At 44.5% G+C, this 18,009-nt stretch overlaps 1 protein-coding gene across 6 annotated transcripts in view; it reads right to left on the reverse strand.

The window, feature by feature from the left end:
- The window catches only part of LOC119166682 (phenoloxidase-activating factor 2), a 298,006-nt gene that overhangs the window by 40,973 nt on the left and 239,024 nt on the right, over window positions 1–18,009 (reverse strand). For all 6 annotated transcript variants that reach the window (XM_037418003.2, XM_037418001.2, XM_037418002.2 and 3 more), the window contains exons 4-5: window positions 13,025–13,131; window positions 6,551–6,822 (exon numbers count right to left, since the gene is read on the reverse strand). In XM_037418003.2, the coding sequence (XP_037273900.1) occupies window positions 6,551–6,822; window positions 13,025–13,131 (379 nt within the window). The remainder of the gene's footprint in view (window positions 1–6,550; window positions 6,823–13,024; window positions 13,132–18,009) is intronic.

Below are 18,009 nucleotides of genomic sequence, written 5' to 3' on the forward strand. Positions count from 1 at the left end.
GCAGAATGCTGACGCCGGTGAGTTTCACGCGGAACACGGACACAGTGGCAGGACGCTGCGTCGGCCACGTGGCGGAATGCAACCGTAGAATGCGCACGACCAATTGTTTTGTCTGTACAGTTGCTGAATTAATGACGTGAAAGCACTCGCCGTTGTCAGTGCATCTAGCGCGTGTTCTCTCGTAGTTGCTTCGTTGTCGGCGAGCTGTTACTCCCTGTTATCAGCGAGCTGTTAATCCCTGTTATTACTCGGACGAAGCGATTTCGCTGAAGGTGTCCCGCAGGCTCAGAGTAATGAGCCCCGTTCCATTAGTTTCGGATCGTCACGACACACGCGCTGCGCAGCCCACGTGCTTTCCGAGCCGGAGAGAGAGTCGTGTCTTCTGCTTTACATTCGGATGTAAACAAGCGAGGAGAATTTGCCTAGACAATATGGCTGACTTCCGGCTTCATCCCGGCTTCACAACGAGTGACGTCAGGGCCTGTCCTTACCTTTCCTTCCTCCGTGGACAGGTGCACGGGATAATGAATCAGCATCTTCGTGCTTGCGACCCGACTTGTAAGCGATCGTGAAATCGTATTCCAGCAGACGTATTTCAGTATTCCTTCGTGCCAGTCGCCCCAACGGGTCCCGTAGGCTGGCTTACCAGCACAACGAACGATGGTCGGTCACTACTTTGAAGTGGCGTCTGTAAAGATAAGGCCCAAATTTCATCGTGGCTCATACAACAGCGATGCACTCTTTCTCTGGCGGGGAGTAGTTGGCCTCGGCGCGGGAAAGAGTGCGGCTAGCTTACGTTATCACTCACTCTGTGCCTTATTGGTGTTGGACGAGGACAGCACCAAGACACACGTTGCTGGCGTCAGTATCATTTCAGTATCAGCGTCTTGGTCAAAGTGAGCGAGGACTGGTGGTGTCTGCAAATGCTCCAATAGTTCAGAGAAAGCTGCGTTTTGTTCTTCCTCCTAGACAAATGGAACATCTTCACGAGTGAGTCGAGTGAGCGGTTCAGTAATCCTGGAAAAATTGGCTATAAAGCGGCGATAGCACGCGTGGAGCCCTAGAAAGCGACGCACTGTCTTCTTATTATGTGGAGCAGGAAACGAGGCCACGACAGTACTTTTGTCAGGGTCTGGTGGAATACCACCCGCATTGACATGTCCGAGAAACTTAAGTTCCTTGTAACCGAAGTGGAATTTTTCTGGCTTCAGTGTCCGGTTAGCAGAGTGGAGTGTTTCCAGCACATTCTGCAGACGCTTCAGGTGCTCCTCAAAGGTCGCAGAAAACACAAGGACATCATCCAGATAAACTAGGCACGTGTGCCACTTGAATTCATATGGGCCATCCAATGTAACGAAGGCGGTTTTTCACGATCTCGCTCATCAACTTCGATCTGCCAGTATCCACTTTTCAAGTCTATCGATGAAAAATAGTTGGCCCGCCACAGTCTGTCGAGGGAATCGTCAACGCGGGGCAGCGGAAAGACGTTTTTTTAGTCACGCTGTTAAGTTTCCTGTAGTCTACGCAGAAGCGCAGTGACCCATCTTTTTTCTTCACGAGCACGATCGGAGATGACCAAGCACCGATACTTCTAGCAAATGTAGGGCTTTCAGTATAGACATTGAGGACTTGTACTATTCGATACCTCAAGATGAGCTGATGGCAAGACTTCAAAGCTGCATCGTGCAAGATAGTGATGAATTGTCTTTCAGCCTGAAGTGTGGAACTTCTATATCTAGTTTTCTAGAGTTACTTAGCTTCTACCTGAAGTTAACTTTTGTGGCTTGGAGTGGCAATATTTTTCTAGAGATCAGGGATATACATAGCTCTTCAGTAGCTCCGATTTTAAGCGAAATGTTTTTCGGAAAAATTAATGTAGCACTTCAAAATCATTTTTCAGGACTCCCGGTTCGCGTATTCAGATACGTCGACAATTTTCTTGTGATCACTACGTCCTCAGATTTTATGCGAGATGTCAATATTTTCAAGGTTTTTAAAGAAACAGGCAAGGAACTAAACATTTATTTTGAATTGCCGCGTCTAAATCAACTGCAACTTCTAGATCTTAACTTGGTCTTCGAACCCCAGCATGTTTGCTGGTATTATTGTCCCAGATCCGTAAAGCCTATACTAAATTACAGGTTGAGCCACTGTAAGCTGGTGAAGAGAGGTATCGTTGCTACGAGTTTGGGTTTTGCTCTAAAAATGTCCTGTCAACACAGAATGAAAATGAGCTTTCATATTCAAGTAAAGAAACTAGTAGAAGCAGGGTATCCTAATGTCATCACGTCCGTTTGTAACAACATGATTAAGAAACTTAAATTTCAAGGGAACCACTCGGGGCGTCGTGAAGACAGTAGAAAAGGTAGGAGGATATCAGTGATTCCTTACCTTCATAAGACTTCACATGAACTTAAGCAACTAGCTAATAGATATAAAGTCGATGTGCTTTTCTCAGCCAAAGGCAAACTGCAGTATATTTGTTCACGCATGCGCAGAGAGTTTCCGCAATGTCGCATGAAACACTGCAAGAGGTGCGTGAACTGTACAATGGGCGTTGTTTACATGACTCCTTTCAGCTGTGGTAAAGTGTATATTGGTCAGTCGGGAAGATGCGACAATGTTCGTCTCAGAGAGCATGATTCTTCTTTGAAATCTTTGGGTGTATCGCATCTCGCGGCTCATTGCAGAGAGTGCGGTTGTTATCCTCTTTTTCAGAATACTGAAGTGGTTTTTCGGTCAAAATAAATTAACTCGTCGGTTGACAGAAGCTTTTCACATAAGAAAAAGGTGGGAACAATGCGTCAGGCAGCCTTCGGTTTTGCTGCACGATAAAGAGTTTGTTTTTCTAGATTATGTTCTGAGATAATCTGTCTTCTTTTAACATGTGTTCTCGATGTGCCACGGATGCACTTTTTTTGCCTGCACACGCATGCGTCGTGTTTTTCAATTGCCTGTACATATATTCTGCCCTTTCTAATAAACAGTTAAGCTGCGAGAAAGCGCTTGTCCTCTCTTCCTGTCTGTTTTTCGTGCGCTTTAATTGATAGTTATACCATGCATATCCAACTAGCCCAACTTTCGATTCTGTTGCAGCAGGTAAGTGAGGCTTGTACTACAGCCAAACAGAAATGTTCGTTGTTTGTCTCATGTGTTGTGGATTTGTGCTCTAATCCTTTTTTCTATACTGGTTTTGCATCATCGGAACGCTTCACTATAATGTGACGAGTTGGAGACCTGTTCGAAGTGCGCTCCGAGAGTGTTAGCCTGGACTTCCGAACTCCCCCCTTGTGTGTTTAATAGAGGAAGTGAATGTGCTTTTGGTCCTGCCACCTTACCAACCACGTTCCAGACTCTCGCCTCATCTGCGTATGAGTTAATGCCTGATATAAATTTGTGCCAACTTTCCCTTCTCGACTGTCGGCGCGTCCTCCTTCCTTGAGGCTTGTTGTTCTTATAGTTCACAAGATTCCCGGCTGTACGCGAGTATCTAAAGAAGTCGGATCGACGAAAGAGGCCCATCATATCCTCGACATACATCATGACACTTTCATTCGGCATTGGGAGGCGCAACTGAATCACTCACTCGGCTCGTTCACGGCGATTGGGATTGGCCCAACTTGCCAGAAAATATCGACGAAAGTCGCTCCACGAGTAAAAAAGCTCAAGGTTTTCGTACCAAGTACTAGCGCCGTCCTCCAAGCTGAAATACACGTTCCTCATCTTGTCAAAGTCAGTCCAACCATTGTAACTGGAGACCCGTTCGAACTGAGCCAGCCAGTTTTCGACATCCTCCAAGATGGGGCCGCAGAACACCTTCTGCACACGTGGCTTCCACAGCTCATGAGGCAAGGCTTCAGCGCCTTCCAGTACGCTGGAGGCTGAAGCGCCTTCCCTAGCGTTCGGAGGTGTGACAGACGTCATCTCGGGAAAAGGTCCACGCTCAGAAGGTAGTCTTCGGAGTCTTCGGCTTGAGCGGTGAACAGGTGGTGTCACTGCAGGTACAGGGCTACCTGGAGGCGCTTGGAGCATCGGCTGGGGGTAACGCAGCAGCTCCACCAGTTGGCACGTGCTAGAAAAGGTTTTCAACTGAAGAACTGAGCCGGCGCGGAGAGGCCCCAAAAATTGGCAAGACTGCTGCTTCAATACTCAAAAACTAGCCAGAGCACGCGGTGCCCTAGAACATCGTCTTGCATTCTAGCAGGCAGCCATGGCTGGCGCTCGCCGTAACTAGCGGCCAAGTGGCAATATATAGCCAATAAAATAAAGGGGGTGGGGGGATAGCCGCAATGGCAGCTAAGCTGCTTGAGCATTGAACGCGTTATTCGATGGTCGCAAGATCGGTTCTGCCCACGACAAGTTATCTTTCATCCACTTTTCTTTCTTTATATTACAGTTAGGTTTAATAACTTCCCCAATACTTTTCTTGCATTGTTGCCTGCTAGATATCATTAATATTGTGTCTAATAAAAAACAAAACGAGCCATTAGGTGTACACTTTCGAGCTTCATATATATTCATAATACTACGCTCAACTCTCAAGTGTTATCGCCCCATTACTCGTGTTAGTGCTGCCTTGACGAAACACGTCGATTGACCAAAGAGCCATCAAAACCATTCCGATGTGATTACGCACACTGCGGGAACGTTAAATTGTTCTGGATCCTACGTGACCGCCAGTGATAAAGCTGGAACATTAGACGGCACATGTACAAATGCCGACATGCATCGCTGTTTGTCAGTTGATTGATGGTAAACGCTCCATTCGCCACTATCAGCTTCAATGTGTTGCTATATTGAGACTTCCTGTTTACCGGCCACAAGATCGGCCTTTTAGAGTTTTTTTTTCGAACATCCAGTCCGCTCTCTTTATCTGCGTCATGACCACGTGATAACATATATTTTCACATGGGTCAAGACGTTAACGAACACAGTACTTCAAGACGAAACTGTTTGATGAACGCAACGTGGGGCCAGGAAATGGAAAGTAATACTAGAGCAGTACACACTAGCATTAATAGCAGCGAAGAGAGCGCCTGCCGTAGATCAACTGATGATTGTTTATACACACTGCCTTTTATACATTCCACGTCAAACTATCCAGCCTTACCCCCGACAGTCGGGTAAGCCCTATAATATTCAGAGTGTTCTGGCCATTGGCGCACTCTAAAAGAATATACTACAAAGGATTGCTTAACGCGTGGGTTTTAACGTCCCAAAACTACCATATGATTAAGAGAGACGCCGTAGTGGAGGGCTTCGGAAATGTTGACCACCTGGGGTTCTTTAACGTGCACCCAAATCTGAGCACACGGCCCTACAGCATTTCCGCCTCCATCGGAAATTCAGCCGCCGCAGCCGGGATTCAATTCCATCGGAAATCTACTACAAAGGAGAAGATGCTCTAAGACTGAGGCCCGACTTCGCGCATTGTTGGGGATTGTATGTGGCTTCAGTATTTCGTCCTTGTTTTGGGTGTTGCTGTTTGTGTATTAATTCCGTGAGCAATTACCTTTCTAAAGAGCTTGCATACGACGAAGAATTACAGGCCGATTTGCCTGCTCTTCAATTCCTCGTCGTCCCCTTTCTGAAGGATAAGGAAGATGTTAGCACTCTTCCAAGATAATGGTACCTTCACCATCAGGAGACACTTCGTAAACCGGGTGGCTAGTTATTCTACCACAATCTGTCTTACGTCTTTCAGCAGATCTGATGATACCTGATCTTCACCAGCAGTTTTTCCTCTTCGCATTCCCTCTAAGGCTTACTTGACGTCTGCCATTACTGGTGGCATGTAATCTGGGTTACTGTTAGTTCTTACATTATGGTCTCCCCGATGCTCTTACAATATTCGATCTCCTCATTGTAATTTATCGCGTGTTTACACGATGTTTTCAGAGGACAATAGGGTGAAGAGTTAAAATTACCAAATAATGGGGAGTACCTTAGTAATCTGTGCCCTGTAGACGACTTTGCGGAACAAAGTGCACTTCACGATTACTAAAATAAGTGCACTTCCCGATTACTAAATTAGACGAAGAAAGGTGGATCCTAAATTCATTTTTGGAAAATGAATGTAATGTACCAAAACCTCGGAAGCGAGCACTGCTTCGCTTGAAGTTGAAAAGTCTACGTTTACTTAGGACAGGCAACATTTCGATTAACTCTCAGTATTGTGGTCACGCATAATAGTGTGAATTGCACAAAAATACCACAACAGTGTAAGATCTAAATGTGTTAAATTTTTTTGTGCTCCATTAAAATGTTCGGTGGGCACTATGCCTCAGCTTCACCTATTGCGATGCTAGTACTGCCAAGTCATGCTATAAACAATGCCCGTTTCTGCTCTCATAAATTGCGTTTACCAGGTTTAAGCTATTTCATAAATCATGTTATTTTCTTTGTGTATTTATCCAGATAAGGATACTTCACTGATACTGTTAATTTTTTTATAGTGCCATGGCGCCATTGCATATGAATTTTAGAGCTGAAAAACACGCGTTGAATGATGGTGCTTGGAGAGACTTTCTTTTCAAAAAGGGCTACTCACGGTAAGCGTCCTTTCCCCATCCGGTGACGACGCAAGAGGTGCCCTCGAAGACGTCTTCGAGCTTGGGCAGGCAAATGGGAGAGATATGTGGTGCAAAAGTGACCGGTCGAGTGAGCTCAAGGAGTGCGATATCGTTCCAGAGAGAGTTGTTTCGGAAGTACTGGTGGATGTAGATGTTGCCCACGTCATAGTCCTCGTGCGGGTAGAACTCTTTCATTGACTGCGTGTCCCACTCACCCAGGCGTACCTTCAGGGGAACGCGGTCGGCGCCACTGCAAGGTAAGTGATTAAATAGGACTACAGTGCTCGGCATTCATCGACATGATTTTTGACCTCTATGCTACCAGAGGACGAAAAAATTAGTTTTGTTACTGGTTCTATCCTATAAATTAATTTTTATTGCCTCAAGCGCATCTGAAGTAGAAGAGTAAGTGAAAGATGAGATCATTTCAGGTTATTAGTCGAAAAAATTAGAAAAAAATGCAGTGCAGAAGCTTAAAGAAGGGCAGTGTAACAAATATGAATGCCGCGTCATCACAAGGCCTTCAACTCATTCTCATAAATAATCAGTCGGCACAGTCAGAAAACCTCATTGCTCAGTCACAAGGCTCTGACAAACTTTTTTGGCAAGAGGTGGTGTCTCAGCGTGAGGCACAGCCTGGCTACGAAGATGGATTGACAACCTTTCTAATAAAAATTACCTTTTGTAAGATAATTGATAAGTAGGTTAAGAACTACCACTTGAATAATATTAATAGTGTGAGATCAGGTGAAATGCGATACCGGTACAGCTCCCTAAAATGAGTCACTCTGTTTTTGTGAAGTTTGTGGAATTCATTGATGATGAGCAAAATGGTAAGTCTCTCCATCTTGACAATGTGTACAAGTCCGTGGATCAGTGACAGTCAGATTGTGTCTATGTGTAGCATAAGTGGGGCGTATCCCGAGCCGCGACTTTGGTAAAATTTTATAGTGTGTTATTGTGGGAGGACTTTGCTTAGTTGTGGCTTCACCAGGGGGAGTCTGTTGTCGACTTGCTTGTCCCTGTCCCAGAAGGTACAGCTCATTGTGCCTTGAAGTGGATGTGTCGCTGTGCTTGATTGACGGTAAAGGTAGCAATGTACCCGAAGCAAACCTGCTTACCGTGCCTCACCTTCACCACATCCCAAGGCCACGAGACTAGCGTGCCTCTCTGGCTACCAGCACTGCTCTACTTCACTCGTTCTCGCCACACTGCCGAGCTCTGCTGAGCGATACAACGGCTCACGGTGAAGCCTTGCCTAAGAACAGCATGGATGTTAAAAATGTCTCCGCATGCAGAGAAAAACAAATTCTGCATTTAATTAAGTCACAACAAGTGTCAGCAGGAACCAAATTGGTTAAAGGGCAATTTGAAAAACATGATTAGATTTCACTTCGTTATCACGCTCGCCCAGGTCCTGCCCTTTCCTTCTCATCTGATTTTTAAGGCATTCCCGTTCCTTACAGTGTTGCCTAACATTTTTCTAGCTTCTTCGAGTGCATCTACGCATGCTCTTCAGATACAGTGCAGCCTTTTTCACATTAGGAAGCTTATTTATTCCTAACGTGGAACATAATGGCTGCGAAACACACTAGCTTACATTCATATACATGAAGAGAACAATGAGGAGCCTTGGCGCAGATCTTCGCTACATTGCTCTCTACTTCAAAATATGATATGCAAAACTAATACTATTTGCATTACTTTACCGCGACATCATTAAAAGAGCTCGTTTCGTGAAATTCCGGCGTGAGTGTGTTTCGTTGCTGGTGAGCAAAACATCATGCCCGTAACCGTAACTTCGAGAAATATTTGTATAACAAATATTTATAGCCCCAGATTTGAGGTAATATCGAAACCTGGCCGTTTCTATGATAAATAGGTGCTGTACCACACACCTGCGCGTCTGCTTGGAAATTCAACAAAAGTAACTTCGCCTCCATGGCAATTGAGTGAAAATATTTTAAAAACAAACATTGGCGTCATTCGTACAAGCTTGGCAATATAACAAAATAATCCAGTACTATTTGGTACATATGCATAGAACCATGGGGCATTAGAACTGGAAATTATAACGACTTTATGGATTAAAACTGGCCACCACTACAAAAGACACATACGTTACTGCGCATTTTTCCTGCTGTGGGTCCACTGCGATGCTTTAAACGATGCACATATTTCACCGTGGTTTTAAGGATGCTATCCATTAGACAAATAGCAGCCATATGCAACAGCTTTACTGACATAAGCCACCTTAAATGGTGAAATACTCCAATACAATTGATGAAGTTGAAACTTTTTCGGAAAAGATCACACAATAAATGTATGCACTATGTGGTTGAAGTACGCTCTCGGCACATTATATCACAATCGCCCTGAACTCTTGAAGGCGAAGCTCAAGGGTCTCTCAATCTTTTCCATTTGTTTTGGCACCTAGTCCTTGCGATCGTGTCCTATTGAAGTGTGTGGGATTCGCCAACATACTGTGGGCACGGATGATCAACAATATTTTTGGAATAGTCTTCTGAATAAATGCAAACCGTGAAGAAGCTACAAAAGGTAAAACATACTGCTGCGATCAAATCCATATATGCAACGGGAACGTAGACGACGCGGGAAGTTTTCGCCAGGTCTGGAAAAACGTGGTACGGGGAAGCATGGCTGCATCACAACGAGACCCCATTTCCTATTGAGCTGAGCGACCCTTATTGTTTCTCTTCATATCTGTAATTCCCCCATCTTTTTTTAACTCTCTACATGGCTTGTTTATTCTTTATATTTCTTCATTTCCTTCTTTATTCCTTTTCCCTCATTTTCATATGTCATGCGTTGCTTTCTCTGCTCCTTTTGACCCCGACTTCCCTTGGCATAGGATACTACAGTATATCGGAGGCTGCCTTGTATGTTGTCAGAGTGACTGCATATTCTAGTGGCAACATGCTTACCTTTATATCTCGGGTTTAAATTCCGTCAACTCCAGAGTTTTTTTTTTTCTTTTTGACAGAGTTCTTTGTGTGAATATCTGTTTCCTTCACCTCGACATCACTCCTTAGCTTCATGCCTCCCCTTTCCTACATGGTGAGAAATCGTCGCGTATGTTCATTGAGCGAAGCAGATCAAGAGAACACGTGCAGGCCCTGATAACGCCTATTGTAGATCACGAAATCTTTCGCAGAGCTAAAACAACTTCACTTTTATGTCTTTTACGACGCATTATTTGATATCACGCTCACAAACAGTAGGATGCCGGTGAAAATATGCCAATGGTTTCAATATAATTTTCGTCCCCAATCCTTTAACATGCACTGTATGCAAAATATTAGAACACGTCGTCCTCAAACACATTACGTCATTTCTTGAGAGCGAAAACACTTTATCGTGGTATCACCACGGCTTTAGGCGAAGTTTAGCTACTGTAACGCAGCTAGTAGAACTAACGCACAATATATCAAACTGTCTTAACAATCAGAAACAAATTGACCTAATCTTCCTAGACTTTTTGAAGGTCTTCACAGTAATTGTTACTTGGGTTAAAGATTACCTAATTAATTGCATGCAGTACGTAGAATTCAACAAGACATCCGCAATCACAACAATATCATCAGGAGTTCCTCAGGCATTTGTTTTGGCTCCTATTCTCTTTCTTATTTTTAATAATGATTTACCATCACGAGTACCAGTTAACATAAAACTATTTGCAGATGACCGTGCGGTTTACAGCGAAATTAGCACAATTCAAGATAGTGAAGCTCTACAAAACGCCCTGTCGAAGGGATGCGACTGGTGCAAGGAGAATCAAAGGCTGTTGAACTCCAAAAAGTGTTCACTCCTGACTTAAATGAGAAAAAGAAACATTTCCGACATTCTTTATAATATCAACAATAACCCCCCAGGTAACTAAGCATAAATACCTAGGAGTTACCTTAACCACCGATTACAGATGGGAACCGCATATTAACAACATCACTTCTTCAGCATTGAAACGCCTGTTTATGCTCCGACGATGACTGCGACAGGCCCCACCTTACATAAAGCTGTTGGCCTACACGACCTATGTCCAGTCCGTACTTGAATATGCCAATATAGTCTGGGCCCCTTTTGCTAAAGAATTAATCAATAAGTTGGAAGGTGTCCAAAGAAAAGCGGTAAAAAAACTAGGTTTATCTTCAACCAATATAAAATGAGCGACTCTCCTATAAAGCTACTAAAACAAGCTGGCCTGTTCACCCTTAATAATTGAATCAAGATAGCCAGAATAAAATTTTTGTATGAACTAATTCACGGTCACCTGAAATTAGAGGCCTCAGACTATATATCTGTTGATCGAACAAGACTAACCAGACTAAAACATCCCCAAAGGCTAACAGAATACTGGTTCAACAAAGACAGTTTCAAGTACGCTTTCTTTCCATTAGTAATATGGGATTGGAATTCTCTAGGCAACTCAATAACTGGTACCACGAGTTTAACAGGGTTATTAAGGCTGGTAGAAAAGAAAATTGACACGATGTGGCTATAACTTGTTATCTCCGAGTGAATATTTGTATCAACTCATTTGTGTTTCATCTCATCACTAAATCATAAATTTTTGAAAAGATTTGTAATGAAGAGGTTTTTTATGTAACCTGTAATATCAAAACTTGTACGGTATGTTACTTTTGTAAAATGTATGCGTTCCTTGCTCATACTTATTCAATGAAGAATGTATAATGTGTGCTACACTCCACCGACTGTGTAACCCCACATTTCTTGAAAATCTGTCATGTACTATGCCTATGCCCTTCCTACGAGAATCCCGTGAGGGATTGGCAGTATGTTTAAATAAATAAATAAGTAACTAAATAAACAATCGTTATTGCAAAATCTATTTACAAGCGTTACGATTTCATCCGAAATATACATTATCACCCAATCAAATTTCACTACTTTTCTAGGTGTCACATTAGACCTTCAACTCAAATATAGCATTCACGTGAATGCTATCATCAAGAAGACTGCTTTTGGCATCCGCATACTCATTCGCACAAGGCATTGTTTTCAGCAACACATTTTAAAATCACTTTAGTATGTTTTCATTAACAGTCACTTAACCTACTGCATTTCATCCTGGGCCAATACCTACGCCACACACCTAACATCTCTCATTCACCTTCAGATAAGAGCAGTCCGAATTCTCACTCATAGTTCCTACACAGAATCAGCAGCACCCCTCTTTAGCACTCTAGAAATTCTACCGTTCATTTCCACCTTTCAACTCAAACTTGGAATTTTATTAATCAGAAGTAGAGTAGGTGACATTCCCACTGACATACTTCCCCTCACAGATCTTCACAATACTACTAACACACGGTTTTCTAAAAATAGTAATCTTCTGCATCCAAAAGTAAGCACTAACTACGACAAATTGACAGCCTTGTTTTCTGCAATTTCTTTCTGGAACTCACTATCATCAATTATTAAATCAAGCCCCTCATTACATTGTTTCCGACGGCATCTAAAACAGTTCTTACCAACAACATGCGACACCTGAATATATATGTATGTGTGTATATATATATGTATGTATATATATATGTGTGTGTGTTTAAATACGGTTATATGCATTTATGTGTACGTGTATAGGTTCTGAAGTGACACTGTATTAGTTAATGATATGTATGTATTATGTTATTGTCATTTATTCCAATTAGTTATCTCCTGTTTTGCCACTTACATGTAAATATTTTGAACTACCAAAAGATTCAATAATTATTTTCATTACGTTCATTTTGTTTTATTCGCTTGCTGTTTTTTTCCTTAGTTTGCAATCTTTGTTCTATATTTTTTTACATGAATTCACAGCAGGTGCCCCTGACAGTATTTACTTTAGGACCTCCTTCTGTATTATATCAACTTTTTACTTGCACTGTATTGTACCGAATGGAGATACCGAACTACACCTGTTTCAGCACACCATAGTTGGGCGAGTTTGTTTCTCGTAGCACCGATGTAATCTAGCTTAAAGGACTCACGAGAACAAAATAAACATTATGCGAATTGTTATTTTGTAAATGCAGTGCAATCTTTTTATATTTTTCATACAGCTGATCTGCGCACTGTTCCCACTTCGCATCGAATTATCTTGATGTAGAGTGATGGAGTAGATTGCGGAAAATGAGCCTCAAACTAAATTTCAATGTTTATCGTGATGTCAGTGTTTCTCTTATGAAATGACATCACTGATTGGAATTTCGCCTCACGGGTGGCTTGGCAGGCCCTACCTCAAATATTACCAGTTTTATATCGACTAAACTATCCAACATTTGTGCGACTGAGAAGCTTGTATTTCCTTGATAACTTTACATATTCTTTCATTGAAATGACATGGGGCCACAGGCTTTTGTGAGCACAATTTCTTTCACGAGCTATAGATGGGTGTCACAGTTAAGACAGGTTCCCCTCAAAAGACTTACTTAAACCGGGCGACGCAGTGAGCAACAGTGAGGACATAACGGCTGGCGATCAGGGTGCCCCCGCACTCGAACTTCAGGATTTCACTCTCGTACTTGAGAACAGCAGCCTTGGGAAGAAAAAACAAAAACGCGCATTGGACTCGTATAGCCAAGAGAGGATGCTTTGTAGGGCAAGCTGTGGCCTGATCTCGAGTGCTCCTTCGCGCCTAAAAACAATGTAGGGTGGCTTGAAATACGATCGTGACACGAAGACAGGGACAGCTAAGACACGGACAAGCGGTTATGTTTTCTGCTACAGGATTTAATTTCATGAGGCCCGCTCAAGCGTTTTGTATCAAGAATTCACCCAATCAACAACTTAGGCAAATATAAGAGTTGTTAGCTTAGCAGTTGGTTGTGAAGCAGTTAAATCGGCGTTCAACGCGACGGAAGGAGCACAAAACAAACGCCAATTTCGACAGATTTTGAGGAATAAAGGTCTCTTCGCCGGTAGGGTAGAGCAGAAAGAACACAGGATTAGTAACTCTAGTAGACAAAACAAATTCACGTCAGACAAACGTTCCTTATTTGCACACAACGCGCGAGCTTTCCCTTCTGGCCGCACTTCAGTGTCGTCTACACAAGTTTTAAGACACTGCCGAGAGAAAGTGCACAAAGACTGAAGAATCTGCACAGATGCATCAGAAGAAACAGCACCACGATGAATTTGGCAGCGCAAACTGCTATAGGATCACAACACTTGTCACGCGCAGCGCCGTGGTTGTCCGCAGGCACCGGTGTGTGTCTGTAACCATTATTGCACGAAATAGAAAAACTAAAACAAAATATATGTGGGGATATGGTGGGATTCTAACCCGGGTCCACTGCATGCCAGCCCAGTATTCTATGCTCAACCACACTAGTGCTTATGACTCATTCGCAAACTTGCCTTAGGCAGGCTTGATGTCGGCAAAGTTATCGTGTTAATATGAGCACACAAAGCGTTTTAGAGTACCAAAGGAACAACCAGGCAGAGAACAATTCGAATCGCATAATAATTGGGTCGTCCAATGCTCCAACACATTACAAAAATTTGTTCACTTAATAACGATGGCACATACCCACTTCAGGAGTTATTTTTCGTCTTCAGCTACTGAATGCAACACAAAATTTGCAGAAAACTCGTAAGTGTTCAGAGGACACCACGCTTCTTCAAAGAATGACGAAGAATAGAGTAGTGAATGCCGGCCTACTAGCCAGAAATTGCTAATATTTATGGCGTAGTGCCTACCTAGCAAGTGTGCTTCTAGCATTACTCAAAGAGTGTTAAGAAATTGCTCTGAAAGGCCACCTTTAATGGTTTCACTGTGACTGTGCTCTACAAGTAACGGATTCCACAAGTAATGGCACTAAACATCTACGCATTGTTCATGCGGACACTTTAAATTGGTAGCAACAAATAGAAGCAAACTCCCTCAAAGCAGGAAGCGCCTCAGGATTGTTACGCCGGTTTTGCAATATTTCAAGAAGGCGTAGGAATAAGGTACTAATGATGTACTAACTTTCTGTACGCCATATGGTGGGGTTTGGTTGCGTTGTTTTTTCCGGAAGTGCTGAGTACAAATAAGACCTCCAATATTGCTAGAAACACAAGCTCTGCGGCTGTGTCTTGGAGTTCCTAGGTGTGCTGCGGTTAGCGTGCTTTATTTCGAAGCTCCAATACTAGATTCTGAGAGTAAACACTCGACAGAAGTCTGTCTGGTTGGGTATGAAACTGGGAGATGATTTAGACTCCAACCAAAAGTTTTGAAGAAACCCGACGTTTCGAAGCCGACTTGGTTCCTCCCTCAGGGGTGACTGCAGGGACTACGTAGTAGCAGCGTCTTCAAAGCACTTGCGGGGCGGATAATGACTCTCTCTCTCTCTCGTTTTGCCGTGGAGCGCAGTCAATGTGTATACACTGGGGAAAGGGCTCCAAGAGAGCGGTTGATCCTATGGGCTGTCCTCTGTATGTGCCACGACTCGAGTAATAACCTTCCCCTTCAGTTCGGCTCGCTTTCAAGATTGGCCGTCGCTTCGAAATTTATCCGGCGATCCAACATTTAAGCATGTTTAGCGACTGCGCTGCGCTCTTTGTTGAGCTTCCACACATAATTGGCATGTTGCTTTAGTCGTTCCAGTAGATTTTTAGTCTCGCCGATATACGAAGTGGGGAACTTGGCACACGGAATTTTGTAAACGACACCGGGGGTCCGTTCAAGTGTTTGCCGGTCTTTCGGGCGTGGGAGGAGCCAGCCTAGCGTACACGAAGGCCCGTGCGTGATGCGAACCCCTTCATTTTTGAATATGCACGCCAACATCTCGCTGGTTTCCTGAACGTATGAGACTGGTACATGTTTTGGGGGGCTGCCAACTAAGGTTGATGGGGGTTTTTGTATTCTCTGTTGCTCTGCGCGGCGGGTGGCGGCTCGATGGAAGTTTTTTTGAATATCCGCTTTTTCTGAGGTCCGCAATTACGTAGGCCTTATTTTTCTTTTGCTCCGTGTCATTGAAGCACAAGTTTTTAGCCCTCTGGAGTAGCGTGGTCACAACTGAGGCCTTGTGGCAGGCGGAGTGGGAGGAATCAAATTAAAGGTAGCGGCCAGTGTGCGTTGTCTCTCTGTGAACGGAGAACTGCAGGCCGTTGCGCTTTCTTGCCACCTGGACGTCGAGAAAAGGCAGTCAGTGGTCGCTTTCATACTCGGTCGTGAATTGTATGGCTGGGTGCACGGAATTTAGGAGCTGTCTAAAGTTTTCAACTTCAAATAGCACATAAATTTCGTGCACCCCATTGACCACTGAAGTTTTCAACTTCAGACGTCTTCATGACGCAAAACCAATTGTCCATATAATGGAGAAAAAGCTTGGGTCGCGGCGAGAAGGAGTTGAGTGCTTTCTCTTCTAAGTACTCTATGGTCAGGTTTGCCATCGAGACGAAGATGAAAGCTCCCATCGTGGTTTCACTGTTCGGCCTGAAAATAGTTCTTTTGTAGGAGAAGTACGTACTGGACAGGTAGATCTCCAAGAGATGGCAGAGCTCGTCAACCAAAAAAAGGTCCTTTCACTAAGGCTTGGGTCCCCATCAAGCGCAGAACGGGCAGACTTGACAGCTAAGGGAACTGGCACATTGGTGAAGAATGCAATGACGTCAATTGAGGCCAGGCTCTCACCATCGTCGAGGCTCACATCTGACGCTAGCTGCACAAAGTGGCTGGACACACATGAGTTGGTGTCTTCTGGGTTATGCGGGCGAAGATTAGGTGTAGAAATTTTGACACGGCTCGGCCCAGTTTCATACACAGACAGGCTTTTGTCGAATGTTTGCATTCAAGTCAATCAGCCAAGACTTCGGACACGATACCATGCAGCTCGTCAAGCGCTACATACGCAATTAGGAAGGCATCTCAGTCTTCAGGACTCATCACGACTTAAGCCGCACCCGCAAAGAAAGGAAAGTTGTTCCTCAAAGCCTGCGCCTAAAGCGACCTGTCTTGACCCCTGCAGGCTTGGAAGTCGACACGAGAGTCAAACAACGACTGATCAACGCCCTCCTTCATAAAATAAACGCCTCTTGATGGAAAAAAGAACTGGACTTGTTTTTCGCCAAGTGTCAACTTGAGCACCGCATCTCTGAGTTGATGTCTGCGGTCTACGCGTTCGCGGACTCTATTGCGGCATCGACGGCAAAAAAATCACCGGACCGCTCAGGATAAGAAACTCGCCTACCTGTTTGACCGGAGTTTTAACCAAAGCATCCGAAATTCCAGGTTTGTCACCAATATTTCATCTCGTCTACTCACTGGTCGGGAAACTTCAGCTCTGGCAAAGGGACATGGCTATAAGCACCCTGCAATGCAGTTTTAGGAACATGTCGCGCTATCTGGCGGCCCAAACAATAAGCTTGAATGCGTTCGCGCACGCAGGCCAGTCTTCACTGCACATTGTTGTGCCACAGACATGTTCCTCGTTCGGGAGCACGTCTCACAAGATCGAGCCCTGTTTCGACGAACCGTCTCCCCCCCCCCCCCTCCCAGCGCCGCCTTCCGTGCAGAAGAACCGTGCAGTTCCGGGGATAGCGTCGCTTCCTCCGCCGGACCACTTTGCAGTTCCGGGTATGGCTACGTCTCCCCCTCCGAGGCCGAGAACTGGTCTGAGAGAATGGACCAAAGACGCTATTTAAGGCCGAGCCGGCCCCATGTTAGAGAGATTTTGCCCCAGCCGACGTTGTCGCGCTGGCCGGCTATGTACAAACGACAACCTGCTACAGTAAACGCTCCTTTTGTTGCTGTTTTCCAAACGGATTGCTTCCCTGTTTCACCTTCGGGCTAAGGCTTCATCGAAGTCCACTCGACGGCTCGCCGCTCTTCGCCACCGCTACCATCGCGACAGAGCAAATTCGTAACAGTGATTGGCAGCTACGGGATACGATATCCTACGTTTGGCACGCCGGATCAGACCCCTGGAAGCTCGAGCACGACCGACCTGATATTAGCGTTTGAATACGCTGGGGTACGCTACCACTGTTCTCATCGTTCGGCAAGCTGGGACAAGCAACCCCGGATCTCAACATTGGCAAGTTGGACCGGATCCCTGCAGGCCTGACGACACCCACGGCACTGTTCGAAGGCAGCCAGGAATTGGACCATCGTCGGCTACTTTGGTTGGGTGAGTGCCCAACGTTTACGGTTCATTTCGCCAGACCTCTCTAGCACAGGCAGATGTTAGGAGAGCGTTTTGTGTTTTTTTGTTGTAATTTAAATATTCACCTACTTTAAACCACGAGATTAGTTTTAGAGTACGGTGAATATCAGTAGTAGAGCATCACGAGGGACGACATCGCGATGGAGCAGTACCTGGTGCAGGACCTCCATGAAATTTGTGGAGCCATGAGCATTTCCGCCGGATCCGCTAAAACAAAGGAAGCGATTCTCGAGGTTATGCGGGCAGAAAATGTGACTGCCGATGAG

This window comes from Rhipicephalus microplus, unplaced genomic scaffold (genome assembly GCF_043290135.1).
Source record: "Rhipicephalus microplus isolate Deutch F79 unplaced genomic scaffold, USDA_Rmic scaffold_16, whole genome shotgun sequence".
Taxonomy (NCBI): domain Eukaryota; kingdom Metazoa; phylum Arthropoda; class Arachnida; order Ixodida; family Ixodidae; genus Rhipicephalus; species Rhipicephalus microplus.